At 42.1% G+C, this 20510-nt stretch overlaps 1 protein-coding gene across 1 annotated transcript in view; it reads right to left on the bottom strand.

Annotated features, from left to right (window-relative positions):
- Window positions 1-20510, bottom strand: part of LOC103385998 (retinoic acid receptor gamma-A-like) — a 47756-nt gene that overhangs the window by 3923 nt on the left and 23323 nt on the right. The window contains 4 exon segments of the mRNA XM_025060319.1: window positions 130-389; window positions 465-606; window positions 868-1016; window positions 18832-19179. Of these exon segments, the coding sequence (XP_024916087.1) occupies window positions 130-389; window positions 465-606; window positions 868-1016; window positions 18832-19000 (720 nt within the window). The 5' untranslated portion in view covers window positions 19001-19179.

Raw genomic sequence — 20510 nt, 5'->3', positions numbered from 1 at the left:
AGAGAGAGAGAGATACATATAAAATATAAATATATCAATTATATTGATATGCATATATAAGCATATATACAAAGATATATAAATATATATATATATACACATAACATAGAATAGATATTATATATGAACATATATAATTAGAGAAATATATATATATATATATATGTGTGTCTGTGAGCAGTGACTGTGTTAACAGAGGAGCCAGGGTTTCAAACCAGCACTCACTGTGGTGTATTTTCCCAGTTGACACAGGGATGGGAACGTCTCCCTGTGAGCTTTGCTGACTTTATTAACCAGCTCCTCCAGCTCTCCACTCAGCTCATAGTTCTCCGGCAGAACCACCTCCTCCTTCACGTCCTTCTTCTTCTTGTTTCGGTCGTTACGCACCGCTGTGGAAACAAACAGGTGAATTAAATATAAAAAAAACACAGTCAAAGCAGTTGTTGGTGTTTTTATGGTCTTACCTTCTTTGGACATGCCAACTTCAAAGCACTTCTGCAGCCGACAGTACTGGCAGCGGTTGCGCGTCACTTTGTTGATCTGACAGTTCTTGTCCCTGTGGCACGTGTACACCATGTTCTTCTGGATGCTGCGCCTGAAGAAACCCTGAAAACCATAAAAAGAACATGTTAGCTTCACAAGGAAGGTGCAGTACACGTAAGAAGACACTAGAGGGCGGTTTAACAACAACAACAACAACAACAAGAACTAAGTCTGCCCAGCCCCTCACATCTGTCTACGGGCTGCAGCAGAACATCAGGTTCTCTCTCTGTGGTCTGTCTCAGAGGACACGGACAGTTCAACAGTTCACATATTCCCAGAATTCTCCCCTTCATGTGGCTCCGCGTGTCTCCTGGCTGCATTTACCTTGCATCCCTCACAGGAGCTCACTCCATAGTGATAACCAGAGGACTTGTCCTGGCACACAAAGCAGGGTTTGTAGACCCGGGGAGGAGGAGGAGGTGAAGGAGAGCTGGGCACCATCTCCTCGGAGCTGGTGCTCTGGGTCTCCACCGCTTCAGGGACAAGAAGAAGAAGAAGAAGAAGAAGACATGGATGTGAATATCTAAAGTGTCAGGGAACCATCTTTACACTCTTTGTACATGTGATCAGGGATCACTCAGCAACTGATTAGGGGAGAGTTGGTCAACAAACAACCCCCGACCCCATGCAGTACCCTCCCCCTCCCCTCCGACCCCCCTTAGAGCCAGAAGGCAAGCTCAAAGGCAGACATTTTTAATAGAAAAAAGGGGGGAGGGGGCAAGGGGGCTGATTGACAGCCTTAAAAGAGACACAATTAGCTGATGGCCAGATGGCCCCGCTGATAAAATGCTGATTGGCAGCTGAGGTTTGATTGGCTTCTCCATTTACTGGCGAGTGGGGGGAGCGACATACCTCTGTTGACTTCTTGACTGACATCTGAGTTTTTGTATGTGTGTGTTTGTACGCACACACACACACATTCTCACATTTTTATTTGAAAGGCCGTCCAACCAGACCTGCCTATATCCCTCCTGCTCCATGTGAACAAACAGACCTGGGATGTTTATGAGACTCTGCCGTCTCCCTCAGTTCCTTCTCTCTCTCTCTCTCTCTCTCTCTAAAAGAAAATGGCACACTGTAGGTCACCATTTGCCAGGAACACAGACAGAGTCATTCAACTGCTGCCTGTAATAAAAAAAAAAACCCTCCACACAAACAATGTAAAGCAGACGCAGGGAACAGTTTGTCCGTCTGAGTCCAAACCTCAGTTTTCTTCACACTCAAACTCCAGCAGCTGACTGGGACAGAAACACGGCTGGGACAGATTTAAAGGTGACGACTAAAGAACAACCAGATTCCTTCGAACATGCCTTTCAACTTTCACCTTCACTCACCCCAACTTCACCTCGCTCTGCCCACCCCCTAACCCCCTGCCCCCCCACTCTCTTGTTTCCTGGCCCTAAATTCCTCAGTGCAGGCTGGTCAGGGTTTAATAGTTGCCCAGGCTCATAAGCAGGCCCTATAAACTCTGTGTTGAGGATGGGAAGGAGGCCCCCGGCCAGGCTGACCGTCTCTTTATTGGGATCCAGTCACCTTGGGCAGCTATTCACATCAACAGCTCCATCCTTGGATCCCTTCCTAGTAAAAATAAAGAATCCAGGGGTCAAAAACCCCAAAGTCACAGCCCCTCCTAGTCACCTTCAATGGACAGCACAGAAGTGAACCAAATGTGGCCTCCACCCCACTGAAGCCACCCCAACCTGAACCCGCAGCCTGTCGTTAACAAGAGTGGTAAGGTTTCAAAAAAACAGAGAGGCAACAGCACAAAGGAATAATCTAATAAAAACAGAAGGGGGAAAACGAAAAAAAAAAAAAAGGGGGAAAGAAAAGTAGAGGAGGAGGTGAGACAGAGGACACAAACTTCCCAGTGGCAACAAGGTTAAGGAGAAATCTGGAAACTTTAACTTTGACCTTGACTGAAGGAGGCTAGTTCTAACTTAATGACGAGCAGCGTGCTAGTGTTTAATCAGCGTCGCTAACGCACGAGAGACGGTATCTGTGATTTTCTACAAAGAAGAGAAGCTAAAAAAAAACAACAACAACAACGTTTAAATCTAATAATAATAACGTGCCTCAAGTTACATCTATGTCTGTGATTTTTTTATTATTATTTAATACAAAAGTGCACTTTAAAAAAAAATCTCATGACTCACTGACTCTCACTGTTTCCAAACTTAAATGGAAAATTCAAGAAACACCAACAGGGATCAGTGTTCACCACAAACTGTTCATTTTTTTCCAGTGACACGTGCAGAGCTCTGCTGTTTCTGCTGCTCTTTTTAAAACTCCTCTGTGAGCCGTAACTGTGCTGATGTCATCTTTAAATCCTGCACAACAAAGTATGGATTTTCAGGCTTTCTGGAACATTCTGCTTTAACTACACACACACACACACACGTTTTTGTTAACATGTTGAATGTTCTTACTTAATTTTTTTTTATACCATGACAATAAAAGGGTTTTTTGTTCTACTGTCACAGTGCTAACATGAAGTACTCACTAACGTCTCCACTTCAGGCCAGTGACGCAGAGCCCTGAATGTTTTACGGCCGTTAATTTTCACTCCTAATCAGCTGGTCTTTAGCTGCATTTATAAAATAGTTTGAAGAGTGAAAACTCCTTGCGTTGGCAAAACGGTATTTGACTTGTTTCATTTTCACATTTTTTTAATGAATAATATTTATCACATGTCATGGAATCCTGTCCACAGAGACACCAGCAGTTCCCAGTAAGAGGTTGGGAAATAAACAACAGCAAAACCCGAGTCACGTCAACAGTAATACTTTACACTGACAGAAAAATGATTTCCAGCTTCTGGCTTTCAATTTTGGTCAGATATGGCAGTGAATAACAAACCCTATTAGCAGAGAAGTTAGTGCACGTCAGAAAAATGCAATAAATACTGGTATGCGAGGCACTCACTGACAGAAGGATAAAGTTTGGTTTTTTTCACACATTAAATCTGATGAAGAAAATAAGGATAAAGTTTGGTTTTTTTCACACACTAAATCTGATGAAGAAAATAAAAAAAACTAACTCTGTACACGAGCAGACGAAGGCATTTTCTTCATCAGTTTTGGTGAAACTAAAGGTAATAAAGGAGCATCCACCAACGACTCAGAGGATGTGTGGTGACAACTTGACAAGAAAATTGTCTGTCAATTTTATTACAACATTTCTTAGTGCAGCTCCCAAGGTAAGGGGCGGGTTCCCCAAGAGGCACAGAGCTGTTGCAAAGACGGCAAATTAATTGACTTTAATTCTGCCACACTAGGAAAAATGCATTGATTTGTGATAATTTTCCATTTTTCCAATGAGAAAAGCAGTTTTGTAAGAATGACAGTTTTCTAAAATAAAGCTGAGTGGACGTTTAAATCAAGAGCCGTGAGTGTGTTGATGTGGGCACTGCACAAAAGGTCTGGGAACCACGGTTTTAGTGCCAGAAAACCAAATACTTTCCCTGCTAACTTACATTTTTGATTTTTTTTATTTTTATTTTATAAATGATTATTTTCTCAGTGATAAAAGTATTCATTCCGACTCATAGTTTAACAGTAAAATGATAATATGAAATAACTTTTTTAAAATATTTTTAAAGTTTTAGTTTGGTATATTTTGATTTTCTGTGTCACTGTTGTCATTGGTTAATGAGCTCTTTCCATGAATCAGATTTGTTTTCATAGAAATAAATATTAATAATAATGAAAAAACTGTACATGTTTAAACCACTTGTCAGTGGTAATTATTTAATGCATTAACCAAATAATAGGAAGGAAAATACCGAAATGTAATCATGAATAATTTCACCAGAATCTCACAGAGTGGAGATTGTTCCCCAACAACAGGTGAGTTAAAAATATCCCAGCTATGCTGAGGAAGGTGTCAGGTTTCCCATGCAGGTTTATAAGTAAACAAAAAAGCTGCCTGGTGAGGAGAGGGTAAATACCGTTATGTGGGGCATTAGAGTCCAGGTGTGGAAGGTGATGTGGAAGGGGGCGGGGTCAAGCGAGTGGCACGACTGCAACTCGATCTTTGTTTTGTGTTTTTATAGTAACACTGACAATTGAGAGGCATTTCTGAGAGAACAAATGGAAGAAGAGTAGCTTCCACTGAAACGAGACGCTGCATCTGGCTCCGGCGGAGCGGCCGTGACTGACAAGTCTGTGGGTGGTGAGAGTGGGTGAGGAGGAGACGTGACTCACCAGAAGCCAGGAGGGAGACAGAGCGGGCTCAGGGGAACAATGAGGGGCAGGGTGGAGAAGTGGCTTTACCTGGTGAGGGAGGGAAAAGGAGCGGAGCCAGAAAGTGTCAGCAGCTGTCATCACCCTGAACTCAGTTCAGCCTGTGCCTGAGAACAGCAACCTCACCTCCTCTTCACTTACACCTCACCCCTCAGCATGTCACAACATCACTCAGCACAATGCCAGCAGACACTGGAGACACAGGGTGACGCGTGTGGATCAGCTCCATCAGCTGCTGCCCTCACACACCCTCCAGCCTTCAATTTTTTGGACGTTTTGTCAAAGCTCCTTGTTCCCTGCTTCGTTTAAAATTATCTTCAAAAAAATGTATTTACTTTAAAACAGTGTGAAGTGTCTTCAACAGGGGGTCTGGGACCCCAAGTGGTCCACAGAGGTACAGGTTCTAAAAAAAAGTCAAAAAATTTCTTTTTCTAAAAAAAATTCAAAAACATTTTTTTGTGATATTGCTGCTCCTCCACATCGAGAGGAGTCAGCTGAGGTGGCTTGGGCATTTACATCGGGAGGTGCTCGGGTCCTGTCCCTCTGGTAGGTGACCTAGAGGAAGACCTAGGACACGCTGGAGCGACTACGTCGATTGGCTGGCCTAGAAAAAAAAATTTTCTATAAAATAAAAAAAAAAATTTCCAAAAAAAAATTTTTCAAAAAAAAATTTTCTAAATTTTTCTAAAAAAAATTAAAAAAACATTTTATCTAGAAAAAAATGTCAAAATTTTTTTTTCTAGAAATTAAAAAAAAAAATTTCAAAAAAAAAAAATCCATCCATCCATCATGAACCACATTACTACGGCCGCTGCACCGATCCGCCTGTCAATCTCACGCTCCATCCTACCGTCACTCGTGAACAAGACCCCAAGATACTTAAAAATTATTAAAAAATTTTCCTTAAAAAATTTCAAATAAAAAAGTTTCAAAAATTTTTTCTAAAAAAAATTTCAAAAAAAAAAAAAAAATTTCAATACAGTTAACCGACTGTCACGGTGTCACGGTGTCATCAGCAGGCTACAGACCTTGACTCTGGTTTCGATGATATGGTATTGACAGGACATGCCCTTGTTTTTTATTTTTTATTTATTTTTATTCAAACCTCACCTCGTGTGCCTCCTACCACCTGCCTTCACCTCCACTCACAGTGTTTGTTGTCATATCATGTCCCTGTTTAGCCAACAGAGAAGGAGACTGTCCTGCCCGCCCCGAATGTGTAAGGAGGAATTAAATTATAACGACAAGAATAAGACAAAGAGGAGCAGGAGCTCCAGTGAGCAGCAGGCTACGACATCGATGTCACTGTAAACAAAACTCTGGTTGATGGAGTTAAGCTGTGGACACAGACCGTTTGGAGTACGTTTAAATGTCAGAGCGTGAAGGGCACATTGCCTAGGGGGCGCCAAAGTACTAAATAATGGTTGAACTTATAGTCAGTAAGGAGAATAAATATACTGCCGCAAAAAAGTCAGGCAATAAATATTTAAAGTTTGGATTTCCACAGACTGGTGTGACACGAGAATGTTTGTCTTTGTTTTTAAGGAGAAATGAAAAACGAATTTTCCAGGTACAAGACTCTGACCTAAGACACAAAGAGTGTTTCCTACAAAGAAGTGAGGATCACCTCATGTCCCACTGCAGCTGTGGTTCAATACACTAAACTCAACAACTGAAAAACGTGCACCAAGAACAGAAACAGCCAACACAATAGAACAGAACTCTGAGGTAAATAAACGTAAACTCTTCCCGCTCTTCACAGCCAGGGCTGCAATGTTAGTGAAGCGCTGAGCAGAGCAGCTCTGAGAGCGGAGGACCGAGTGACCCGTGGCTCTGCTTCGACACGTTTGTGCGACAGATGCTGTCCAGCTACAGCAGTTTACGTCTGTGAGCCCAAATGTACACATGTTGCACCAACACAGCGAGTGTGAAGGTTGTTTGTTTTACACTGACATAAGGAGAGAAGAAGTGTCTTCCTTTTCCTTTAAACCTCTGTCAGTGTGACACAAACAGACATTTGGCCTCGGCCTCACAGTTGACTGAACTAGACTTTGGTCTGGGCCGAGTCTAGTCCACACTGGTACTTTGACTAATTTACCTGTTTCTCAGTCATTCAGGTCAAACTTAAAGAAAAAAAATTATTAAATCTGGTAAATTAAAAATTTTTATTTGGCATAAAAAAGTTGGTTTTTTTGTTCTTTTGCCAGACATTTACTGTTGGATTAGAATAAGCTCAGTCATTCAGGTCAAACTTAAAAAAAAAAAAAAGTTAAATCTGGTAAATTACACATTTTTATTTGGCCTAAAAAGGTTTTTTTTACTTTCGCCAGGCTTTTAATGTTGGATTAGAATAACTTTCAGATTTGTTAACACGTAACATGGAGTCAAAAAAAAAAAAAAACAATTCAGGGGGTTAAAATTTTGACCTCAGTATAGTTGGTATTATGTATGATCATTTTGTGTCTAATCAGTATATTGGGAACTTTAGTTTTTCTTAGTATAGAAAAAAGAAATATATATACAAATTATTTCGATGGGCTGTTTACAAATAATTTGGAGAAAAGAGTTAAACAAATAAACCAGAGAAAAACAATTCAGATAAAGTAATGACTGTGGTTTTGAAGGAGTGTTCACTGGTTTCCAGAAAATCAAAACTTCTTTTAAGTTTATGTCTTTATCCCATGACGAATGACTTCAGATCATTCAGGCCAGATGTCATGAAAAAAAAAATGAAACAAACTCTTAGTGAGGAAATGAGTCACAGCACTGACGAGTCACATTAGTCACATTGACTGGTGTAAATGAAGGTAAAGAGCGAGGACTGTTCAAAGTCAAATATACCGTGTGAATAATGGAGACAGCAGGGAGGAGACGGGGGAGAGCGGAGAGACAATCCCTTTCATCAGCTGTTTTAAGTTCAATACCAGTGTCCGCCCCCCACTGCACTCCCCGCTCCCTCCCCCCTCACTAATAACCCTCTTCCCCTCTCTGTCCTCTCCTGCCTTCCTGCCTTGACATGAGAAAGAGGAGGAGGAGGAGGTGGAGGAGGGGGAGGAGTCCTTCCTGTCACTTGCAGCGCCTTTTTTAAGACACGGCCGTGAAAACCAGTGTCCAGGAGATGGCTCCATAAAAACAGTGGCACCAAACACGTAAAAAAAAGGAGGCAGACAAACAGACGGATCCGCAGTAGTTTGGTCCAACTGTGTTAAGAACAAACAGACATCTGGGGATCTGAACCCGCAACCTCTACCACTGAACAAACACAGCTCAGATGAAGGGGTTCCTGCTTGAATTAGAATTACATTTTATATCTAAAAAAAACAAACAAATATGATGTTTGTGATAGAATTCAGTTATTTGAGGGGGAAAAAACCCCAAACATCATCATCACTGTTGTGTTCAGTTCTTCTGCTGTGGCTCAGTGATTTAAGCTGCGTCTGCACTGTAAGTGGGGAAGGTTGTGTTTATGGGACAGCTTGTTAAATCATGGGTTTGTCCTCCTCATCCATCATCATCCATACAAAGCACCTCTTCTTCTTTATACCACCCAATAAACCCGGCTTTTAATTTTAGCCTTTCCCCTTCAGAATATTCCATTAGTGGAATTGGACGGACCTTCACAGTACGTGCTGCTGTGTATCAGTACAACGTTTACTAGTACTAGTGGCACCAAACATAAAAAGACTGAAACTTGAACCTATTTAACAGAGACAAAGGAGAACCAATCATATTAGTTCTAGTTGTAACAAGATTCAAATAAGCAAAAACGGTACGTTCGAGTTTCGAGTACGAAAGGAGCATTCAACAAAGGCCTGGTCTCTGTGAGTCAAAATAAGTCATGGTTAAACACATGCTGGTTGATTTCAACAGAACTGTCAATTAAAAAAAACAAAAACAATGAAAAGGTTTCTCAACATCTACAGTTAATTATATTGTTAAAACCTCCTGTGAGTCCAGAGGAATCACACCAACAACTGCTGCTGCGTGTGCTACTTCCCTAGCCTACGCCATGTCTCTACTTCAACCACTGGACTGCGTGTGCTACTTCCCTAGCCTACGCTACGTCTCTACTTCAACCAATGGAATTGAGGCTCTGTCCTTTTGTCTGATTAAAACAACTTGTTTCGAAAGGTTTTTGGAAAGATTAACCATTGTTGAAATGAAAAAAAAACTCTAAAAATAGCTAAAAAATCTTAACTACTGTTGTGAAAAAAAAAAAAAACAATCTGTGTGAGACAGTGTTTTGGAGAGCTGACGCTCCAAACCTCAAAGAGTCTGAACACAACGCACCACTCTGACCAGGTTCATTCAAGGACACGTGGAGTTTGTCAATATTTTTTCTTAGGAAGTCGACTCTCTGTAGGCGTTCACAGTGAAGTGTAAATATGTTATCTTTCCAACTGTGATCTGATTAGTACAAATGGTCCAATTAGAGTAATAATCACATCACTGCGTTTTCATGATTTACAGCAGCTGACACTGGTTTCAGTCAAAATGTTGTTGATGAGTTAAGGACGACACAGGAAACGTCCGGCCGACGTTCCTCTTCATTCGTCATCTGAAAACGTCTGGATGCCAATTTGTTTTATCGCAGCCGAAAAAAAAGAAATTTTTAGACAGATGACCATGAATAAAAGCCAACGTCCTGCAGAAATTATTTTTCTCAAGACAGAAAACCTCTGGTTTTTGTCTGATAAATTTGACCCTGCATGTTTACAGTCTCTGTTAAATGTTTGCAAATTAAAAAAAACAAACAAAACTGTCTTAGCCCTGTGTAAATCATGACATTTTAATGATTAAATTCATTTATTTGTGGACGACTTTTATCAGTCGAGGAGATTTATCTGAAGTTCTGGCCTTTGGCATTTCCTCAGTGTTTTATATGAGCCTCCTCTCCTCCTGTGTGTAGATATGCAGGTCTATTGTTAGAGCAGCTTTGAAGAGACAATCTCAAGGAGAAGAAGGTTCCAGAATAAAAAGGCAGATTATCACTGATAAAAGAGGAGACCATCTCCCCTCAAGGCCAAAAACACCAGGACACAAAGAGCAGGGAGGGGGTTTACTTTATATTCAAGCCCTACAGTCCTGCTTCTTTCAAGTGCCTGTGCCCACACACACACACACACACAGACAGAGACACACACACACAAACACACACACACACACACACTTGCTAATCTCTTAATTGACTTTTTGTAATTGAAATTGAATCATTAAAAGCTCTTGGTTACGCAACACAAAGCATGTAAACTGAGCCATGTGTGGGGAAGGAATAAACACACACTACTGCTAAACGGGACATCACACACACACACACACACATCACACACACACACACACACACACTATTGGCAGGGAAGATAAAGTGTAGGAAGATGAGGAATTTTTCAAAAAGGGAGAAAACAAATGTGAATCAGAGCACAGAAGTGTGTGACACACACACACACACACACACACACACAGAAACTCTGTCCCTGCTGCATTTAAAGCCTCCTGATGTTGAAACAAAGGACGGCAGAGAGAGAGAGAGAGAGAGAGAGAGAGAGAGGTGCTGAGCTGACTCTCATAGAAAACACAGGAAAAGATGACCCCCCCAACAACACCATGACCACCCCCTCCCCACACACATAGTCAGAGGGGGAGGGAGGGAGGGAGGGAGAGGAGAACTCTCTCTCTGACGTATGTAACACCTTCTCTAAAATCACAGAACTTAATGTGAGAAATTAAAAACGACATTTTTTTGCATCGTTTCACGCGACGTTGACGTCACATTAGAAATGAACAACTGTCACGCAGTGTGTGATTCACTTTTCTTTTTTTACACCAGGCCAAAGACTTTAAAGGCTGAATAACCATGAGACCACCAGAGTCCAGTAAGATCTGGATTAACTCTGAGACCAACAGGAAATGTAGGTCAGTGGAACAAACAAAAACCATCACGTGTCGTCGACTCATCACAGCAACAGAGTGTGTTTTTAAAATATACTCTGCGCCGGTGTGTTCTGATATGAAGACTGATGACCATTTGTGGACGTTTGTCTTTCAGGCTGGCATCTTGCAAAGCTCCTTAGCGAGTTGTAACAGGCCCCGCTGTGGTGTTTGTCATCCTGACTGCTCATTCGTCATCATTAAGGGAGCACTCTGGACTTGACAGTACTCGGTGCTGCGGTATCTAAATAATTACCAAGATAAATAGACACGGCTTGTTCAGCCTGGGAGGATTCTGCGAGGCTAGCTGCGCTGATGACATCGTCATTTAAAGTTGAAATAAAAACAAGTTTAAAAGCCACATGTACGAACAGACGTTACTGAGTCAGTTAAATCACAGAGAAATAAAGCCAACGTTGGATGGGAGAGTCCGACTCCGTGACACGACGACAACATCAACAGGTCTCTGTGAATATCTTTGTCATTTAACTCTGGGCTGGAGGGCTTCTTCAACACTTTTGCAATCTGTGCCTTTGTCTCCTGGTGTCTTTGGAGGAGCTGTGAAAGGAGCGTGGAGCCTGTGGAGTCAGAACCCAGGGAGTGCTGATGTGCTGTAACAATAGACTTCGACTGAAGTGAGTTCTCTGAGTTTAGAATTCCTTCCATTCACATACGAAGAATATGTAAAGACATGAGTAAAAATATAATGAGCGTAAAGCCCACCCTCTCCTGCAGGAGGGGCTAAAAGGGCATGTATTAGGCTTTAACATCCTGTATATAATGTAGTGATCTTTAAGTTTGGAGACTAGTGTTTACCTAGTCGCCACATCTTAGCAAGTGTTCAATCACCGGCTGCAGCGTAGAGCGCCCGCTGCACGTGAAGCTGTACACCACACTTGAAACATGAGACATCAATTTAAAATGTCATGTAATGGAAATTAGCTTTTTTTCCCCCCACAAATTTCCACCTGTCCAGGCCTGGCTTAGTCACACTACGCAGGACAACCAATCACTTTACTGCTTCCTCTATTGTTATCAATAACAGTGCTGCCACCTACAGGATCTGTTTTTTGGACATTTCCAACTGGTCCCATTTTGTTGCAAAAGTCAGAAAGAAAAAATATCCACACTCACACACGTGTACATGTATAGTTAATGTAAACACAACATGACATGACATTGTTATTTAACCCCGTGACAACCTTCTCTGAGCACGTGTCTTTGACTTGTTCTATCTCCGTAACTATTGGCCGAATCACGACCACCTGACCCCTGGGCCCATTCGCCTTCGATCTGTCAGCTCTCTGTTTTCTGTTTGATCGGTCGGTGGACGTCCTGGTTTCTGGACGCCGTCTCGTGGGGGTCAGGTCCCCGCATTGTTTAAAAATGCTGTCAATCATGTGAAGTCATTGGTGGAGAAAACAAACACAGCCATGTATAAATATGCACTCCCCAACTCAGTCACTCTCCAACAGGCTGACTGAGCACATAAACAAACAGGCTGCAGGGTGAGAATGGGACAGAGAATCGAAAGGAATCTGACTCTTCCTGTGGAGGGAGAGCTGCGCGATAACACACACACACACACACACACTCTCACAGACCTGCTGGACAGGACAGAGTACTTACACTGAAGGCTGCTGCTGGTCCCGGACCAGGCAAAGTGGTCCAGGCCGGAGAAGTAAGGTGTGGCCTTGGCTAACATGCAGGAGCCTTGTCCAGAGACATCAAAGAGGGGCCGCGGGGCCAAGCCCAGAGCCTCCATACAGTCAAACATGCTGTTCTGAATCACAGCAACACAGCTGAACGCCTCTGCTATTGTTCTGCTCTGAGAGGGGATACACTGAGAGAGAGAGAGAGAGAGAGAGGCTGCAGAAGTCACTGTGAGTAACTCTAGTCCCTGTCCTAACTCCAGGTGTCCCCTGTCTGTCTTTGAGTGTCCCTCCTTAACCCCTGCCACTGTCCACTGACCCTTCTGCTCTCCTCAAACTCCGTCCTGCGGGTGGACAGAGTATCTTCTTTCCTCGCTGCTCTGTTTCCTCGTTTCTCAAACTCCCGTCAGCCGCTCTGTTCTCAGGTCACTCGTCTGTCTGTCCCTCTGTCTGTCTCTCTGTCTGTCTGTCTGTCTCCCCCCTGTAAGTGATCTGTGTTCCCCCCTCTCACCGGCTCTCTGGGCCTCTAACAGTGTACCACACACTGACAACTATCTGCTGCATGCTCCCTCACTGGAGAAGAAGGAGGTGGGGTCCATGGAGATGAGGAGGGAGGGGCGTGGGCCCGAGGAGGAGGCGTGTGCTGACTACGCAGCGAAACTTTCTCTGCCGCCCCCTGCTCTTTTTTCGCCTTCAAGTTTACCAGATCCTCCTTCATATTTCATATTCTGCAAACAAAAACAAACACTCCTCACCTCCCCCACTTCCTTTAATACTCTCTCTCTTTATTCTCTCACATTTTCCAGCATCAACTTTCCCTTTGTTCCTCCGTAGGAGAGGAAAACACTCCCACTCCACAGAGAGAGAGAGAGAGAGAGAGAGCAACAGCTTAGTAAAGCTGTCACTTCCCCCAGGTCGCATCGTAAACTCACACTCTGTCTTGACTCCACAGACACACGCGCGCACACACACACACACACACACACACAAAGTGAGGAAGAAATAAAAAGTGAGAGAGCCAGATTAGGCCTTTAAAACTTCTATTAATTTAGATTAACGAGAGTCATAAGAAGATTATGAATAAAGCACAAAGCACAATTAAAAAGAACAATTACCCAATAATTATGATTGACATATTTCATTTATATCCTGATACCAAGACTAATTAAGACTCATTTAGAGTTTGGAGAAAAGCTTTGTTTTTTTTAAATGTTTTATATACTGTAGACATTTGACAAACAGTTCTTGGTGTATGAGACAAACTACTGGTTATTCCCAATCCACTTATTGGCCATCATTATACTACAGTCCCTAATTAACCTAATCCCTTAATGAGAATGATTTAGGCTCAGAACAGAAAAAAAAAAAAAAAAAAAAAAACTCCACACAGAAAATCCAGATAATCAAACCAGGAAACTGGTGATATTCTTGCTGGAGAGCAGGGTTCTAAACCTCTAGCCCGGAGGCCATTACATGCTGTTTTTTTTTTAGGTCATCTGTTTCAGACACATGACTACATTTTAAACTAGATTTTTTAAAATTTTTAAATTTTCCCCTTGAGGTATGCTGGAGAGCAGGGTTCTAAACCTCTGACCCGCAGGCCATTACTTGCTGGTTTTTTCTAGATACTTAAGGTCATTTGTTTCAGACCCATGACTACATTTTAAACTAGATCTTTTAAATTTGACCCTTGAGGTCATTTGTTTTCTAATTTAGTTGCAATTGTTTTTTTTAAACGCATCCGATAAAAAAATTGAACTAGTTGTACTACTGCAGTACTGTATACAGTATTATATTAAACTAGAACTACTTCAGTAGTTGATGCTCATTTCAGTTTGAGACTTTCGCTGCAGAGACAACATTTTCCACCATGTGGCCCAAATGAAAACCTGTCTGTTCTCATTTGTCCAAACGTGTGGCAGGAACCAGTCGGTGTTGAACTTATGAGAATGAAGTTTCCAGGAAATGAAGTTGGTAAATAAACAAATACTTTTTTTTTTTTTTTTTGGGACAATCCTTTGTCAACAGTAAGTGTTTGGTCTTGGTTTCTCTCTGCGTCCCTCACACAGTTCTGGTCATGTAGTGTATCCAGTTGTGCCTCCTGTAGTTCACTGAACACTGCAGTCACAGTGAGGTGTGACTCCACTGCAGGCAAACCGCACTGGAGTCTGCTGAGTTTGTATAGGAGACAGCCTCACCTCCTCCCTTTCCTTCCCTCCTTCAAGAGGGATGAACTCTGGAAGAAACCCCCTTTTTTTTTGGAACATTCACACACACATTCACACACACACACACACACCAACTTGTCCGAGCGTTGGACCCATCTTTCTGCATAATAATTCTCTTTATTGTTCAGTTGGTTTACATTTCACACCACTTCACAAATCCAACTTTTTTTTTATTTTTATTGAAATGTTAATCATCCACGACCCTCAAACACACACACTCACACACACAGAACTCTCTCAGAAATCTCCTTATCACACACTTTTACCTGTCTTTCACCATCCTGACAACCACACACACACACTACAATAACACACTGCAGGGAGTAGAGCTGCACAATATCAGAGCCTGCTGAGCTCTCTCTCCACACCTTGAGACAATTACCCTCCCGCCTCGCAGCACCCTGCCCCCTGTTGCTGCTTCAAGGGAGCTGGCTCACAAACGCAGAAGGAGGAAAAAAAAAAAAAAGTTTCTTTCTCCTTCACTTTAACAAAACATCAACTCACTCCCACTCATTACTCTGGAAAATGACCGTTCTCTGCCTTTGAAACTTAAAACACGGGACTCCCCGCTCGGCCTTGTTGTTTTCCCCGACTCTCACTTACACACACACAGAAGTACACACACAAATTGTAAGTAGAGCGAGTCACATTACAACCCTTCACAATCAGGTTCTTTAGCTATTCATCCCGTCTTCATGTCTGACACAAACACACAGAGCTGAACAATGGCCTCTCTTTTCTCTCTCTCTCTCTCTCTCGCTGCATCTCGACCAGCAGCTCCTCCGACTCGGCCGCAGATATTTGCACAAAGTCTCAGTGCGGTCATCAGCCAGCGCACAAATATAGTCACAAATCTGAGGCCGGGAGAGTGAGACTTGTGATATTCATGGGTGTTGGAATGTGCGGCCTACAGAGTGGCAGTCGAAAGTGTGTGTGTGTGTGTGTGTGTGTGTGTGTGTTTCCCTTGCATTCGTATGTGCTTAAACAGAGTGCACGTGATGACAGACAAAAAGAAAAACACACAAGCCTCAGTCTGTGCCTTTAGTTTCAAGTTACTAATATCACACCACACACACACCACACACACACCACACACACACCACACACACACTGAAAACATTACAAAGAACAAGATCTGACAAGTACTCTGAAATTACGAAAGGACATTGTGTTCATTGTGGAAAAACACACTCTTTTTTTGTGCGTTAGCCTCACAGTCAGTCGTCTTATTTTAATATAATCAGTAAGTCAGGGGTAAAAAGGACACGGAACTGTTTTCTTAGATCAGATGTACCAGTAGTTGGTTGTTTGTCAGACTGTACTCAGACAGAATACAGTGTTTTCTACACCAGGAGTGCACACACACACTGAAAAGCATTGTTTTCTGTCTCTCTCTCTCTCTCTGTGTGTCTCTGGGTCTCTCTCTCTCTCTCTTTAATTCCCACTGCTATTGAAAGAAAAAAAGAATAAAGAAATTATTTTATGAGTGAATACACAGCAGGGAGCGTTTGATGTGGATATCCCTCTCGTTTCATGTCCAGAGCTGCTCCGAGTTTTGCTCTCATTATGGAACGGTCCAGTTTCCGCTCTCACTGATTAGGAGCTGCTTTGAATGAACGAGCCAATCACAGTTAAAGCTGGACGGCCGCTTTGGGCCAATGAGTGATAAGTAATCTGCTTTTACTTCTCTTTCATGGTGAATAATGGGCTCATTAATTCTGGTGATTTCTTCTTCATTAACAGTAATTAACACAAAACCCACCCCCTCCCGGCCCCCCCATTGGCTGGAAGCCACATGGTATTATCACTTCTCTCAGGAGGCGTCGGTTTATTTAACAGAGTTTGTAAATGTTTTTCTAAAGTCCTCTGGTGCCTGATATTAAAGTTGGGATTTTCACACTGTGGATTGATGTTAAAACAAATATGTAAAACAGAAACGAGCTAGAGAGAGAGAGAGAGACAGAGACAGAGAGAGAGAGAGCCGAGCGACTAAGGCAGTGAAAGACAGAGAGAGAGAGAGCCGAGCGACTTAGGCAGTGTCATGTTATTACTAGGGGAAAAGTGATTTTCTAATTATCCTGCTCTAGAATTAGTTTGATTAAAAAAACAGATCATGCTTCACCTACAGTCGACTTCAACAACGCAGTGGTGTGACAGCACATGCTGCAGTAAATCTGAGATTTAATCCGTCAGCAGCTGAGAGCATTTTGGCTGCTGAACGTTGGATGTCCTGTCAAAACACGGCTCTCACTCTTCCTGGCTCATCCTGCGCTGAACTGAGTCACACACCTGAAGATGAAAAGAACTAGGTGCTGCCAAAATCATTTTTAATAATGCAACACGTCTATTATGGCAAATGTGTCAGGATCCATATTGGAGGAAAGATTTTGTCCTGTTTGTCTTCTAACTATATTTCTGTCCTTTGCCTTAAACGCCCTCATACTGTTTCCAGATAGTGAATCCATTTAAAATAATTTCCCAAACGTAGCCTCAGAGTAAACCATCTAGAACAGGGGCGTCAAACTCATTTTTCAAGTACAGGTATATTAGATATATATCATTATTTATTCATATTTACTGAAATATAATTTTACCAAAAAAAAAAAATCCTGTACAAGTGTCTGTGTATGTTTTTTTAATTTTAAAAATTCATCAAGCAGGCCGGATTGAACTGTCTAGCGGACCGGTTTTGGCCCCCGGGCCGTATGTTTGATCCACCTGATCTAGAACATTGAACATGAGGAAACAGGGCTCCACAGCTGACCCACAATCCCACACTACAATCTGTCCCGCGATTTCATCTCACCCGTGAAATAAAGCTGAAAGGTAAACATAATAAGCGGTGGGGGGGATGGGGAGGGGGCGCAAATGTTTCCTTTTTTGTCACCCAACCTGGACAAGCAGGAAACAGCCTCTCATATCTCTTTGCCTACGTCAGTGCATGCAAATATAAAAGTCCTGGAGGAACAGAGGCAGAGATGTAATCACACACACACGGAGTAGAACCAGCAGCTTAGCTGCCTCTGGTCCAACCAGCAGCAGAGGGCCCAAAAACAACTGCAGATCAATGGCTAACAGCTGCTCTGTGAACTCGTCAGTGTGTTTGGCAGATTTTTCTCAAACTTCTGTGAGTGGTTCAGGGTGTGGAGACTTCACCCACTGCACACTGTGTTTACAGTACTGCAGTACTACTGCAGGTGGACTTTAACACACGTACTGTACCAATACTGAAGGTAGAACATGTACTTTGGATATTTGATATTTATGTTCTGAAAATGAAGTAATACTTTGGATATTTGATATTTATGTTCTAAAAATGAAGTAAAAATATATTACAGGGAAAGAAGAAAAAGAAAACAACAACAAAAATCTTAAGAAGAAAAAAAAAACAACAACAAAAAGCTTTGACTGTGATTTGGATTAATCTTCCATAATCCCAGCTCTGAACCACTGTGTCCACAGTGAACAGTATTCACACAGTTACAATTCTAAAATACAACAAATACACAGTACACTGAGGCTGTTGGTACAACAGAAGGTGGTATTTAGTTTTTAAATACTCCTCCAGAGTTCCCTGCTCTACAGGCCAATCACTTTCACCCTCTCTTCTACAGACTCCTGGTTTCCCTACTAAAGAGCAGCAGCGCCCCCTGTGTCTCAACTTGAAAACTTCCTGTGTTGATCTCCCTGTTGCGCAAGCTTAAATGAAAACAGTTCAAGGGATTTTTATTTTTGAGAAAATTACTGTTTTTTTGTTTGAATGTAATAATTACATCCATGAATAGCTGCAAATTATAAACAGGACCAAGTTATCTCTGCTGTTCTGGTCCAGCCCTCAGTCATCTGCCTGAAGATTCCTCTCCTCTCCTCTTGTTTGAATCTCTCCTCTCCTCTTCACTCCCTTCCTCTCCTCTCCTCCCCTCTCTCCTATACACACTGCTCTAAAATTATCTACTTCTCCACAGTTCTACAATAAACCAAACTGGGTAAACTCATGTATATTTAGCCTTTTATCTTGACATGTGCAGTGGTTGTGGCTTCAGATTGAAACTTGAACTCGTTTGAACTTTTATCGAATTATAAAGTCGTCTTTTCAGTTTGGAGAAAGATGTGACACAGTTCGAACAAAACCCATGACTGGAATTAAATGCCAAAATCTCCTGAATAATCATTTCTCAGATAATAAAAGCCTGTCACCTTTGTGTATAAAAAAACATATAAATAAATTGTGTTACTCACACAATGCTGCCATCTCTTTGGGCAGGTCAGCACCAAAACGGCCAAAAAGGTGGCTGCTGGCCAGCAGGTCAAAGTGGGAGTGGCTTCTGATGGAGTTGAAGGCGAATGGATACATGGCTCGGGGGTAGCCGGTCATGTGCCGCACCTGCTGCTCCCTGTTGGCCGCCATGCTAGAAAGTGCTGCTGGTTCGGGTTCAGGTGAATTCTCTCCGGTCGTCTCACTGCTTCCCTCCTTCTTCCTTTCCTCTTGGGGGCGATAGTGGGCGTTTATTAAGTTGGTGCCATTCAGTCCCTGTCAGCTGGTGGCGTCTCTGCCAGAGGGATTCGGGTCAAAGAGGTCAAGGAGAGCTGCAGGAAAGAGAAAAGACAAGTTTGAAAAGTTAAGATGAATTCAAGGAAATGTCAAATATGAAGATTTGAGATAAAGATTCACATCAACAACAACGTTAAACAAGCCATACTGTAGAATTAAACATTTTTCTGTGACAAGTGCATACTGTAGAATTAAACATTTTTCTGTGCAAACGCACAGAAAACGCAAAACGTTTCTGGGTGGAGGTATGTACCGGTGGAATTGGGAAAACCCAAGAAAAATGTAGGGAGTAAGAATGTGGCAGTTTTAGCATAACTCAGTTAAACTTTTATTTGCATTTAAAACATACAATTTTAACATAAATTAAATTGAGAATGTGAGTATTAACTGTTCAAAGTGGTGTTTAGTTGGAGTAGAAACGCGTGTGGCTTTTTTTTATTGGCCAGCCACACTATCAGAAAAAAACATCTGTCTATCTTTGACTACATTTTGACTAGATTTCTGTGTATAAATTGTATTTGAGGGAAAAAAAAGTTTTGATATAAACCAATCATGAAGCTGAAGAAACACAACAATATAACTGTGCTCACATCACCACCTACAGGGAAGAAAGGGGAGTTACAGTTTAAAAGGCTTCTATAAAGATTGAAGTTAAAAAACTTCTCAGAGGTTTTTTAACTTCACTACAACTACTTTACAGCATGAAACTGAGTCCTGTGGCCATAAAACAGTCAAACACGACACCAGGCTTCTGGTCCAACAAAGACGCAGTACGGAGAAGTGTTAATAAGAGGCTAAAAAGAAGAGTTGCTGCTCTTTGTTTTCCTTAGAAGCACTTCAGTCATCTCAGACCATGCCATATGATTTCAATCATCGGAGCTGTATTATGAAGGGCCTCCCTGTTCCCTGCTGCCAGCCTGACCAGAGCCACTCTGTCAGGGAGCAGTCGGGCACCACATGGGTACAGTTAACCCGTTACACCGACGGACACAGAACCACAGTACTTCACCACAGTATATGCTTTGACATTTTCCATGACTGCAACCAGTTTTTTTTCCCTCTCCAACTTTCCTGTATTTAAAAAAAAAACTTGACTGCTCTGTATAAACACAACAATTATTTCATCTGTAGGCGGAGCTTAACTATGTGTGGTAGAGCCAGCTTAGTCAAAGAATGTCTTGTTGTCATAAGCATGCTCCAGTACAGGAATTATCCCACCCTGCCCAGAGTGGACCGACAAAGTCATCAAATGACATTAAATCACATATTACAGTCAGTCTTTCTTTTCCAATGAAAAAGATTTACACGCGCCTCAGCAAAAACCCTGCATATTTCCTAAACTGAAAATTAAAATAATAATAAAAAA

This window comes from Cynoglossus semilaevis, chromosome 11 (genome assembly GCF_000523025.1).
Source record: "Cynoglossus semilaevis isolate Cse_v1.0 chromosome 11, Cse_v1.0, whole genome shotgun sequence".
Classification (NCBI taxonomy): domain Eukaryota; kingdom Metazoa; phylum Chordata; class Actinopteri; order Pleuronectiformes; family Cynoglossidae; genus Cynoglossus; species Cynoglossus semilaevis.
The sequence above is the reverse complement of the archived record's forward strand: the minus strand, read 5'-3'. Positions and strand labels throughout refer to the sequence as shown.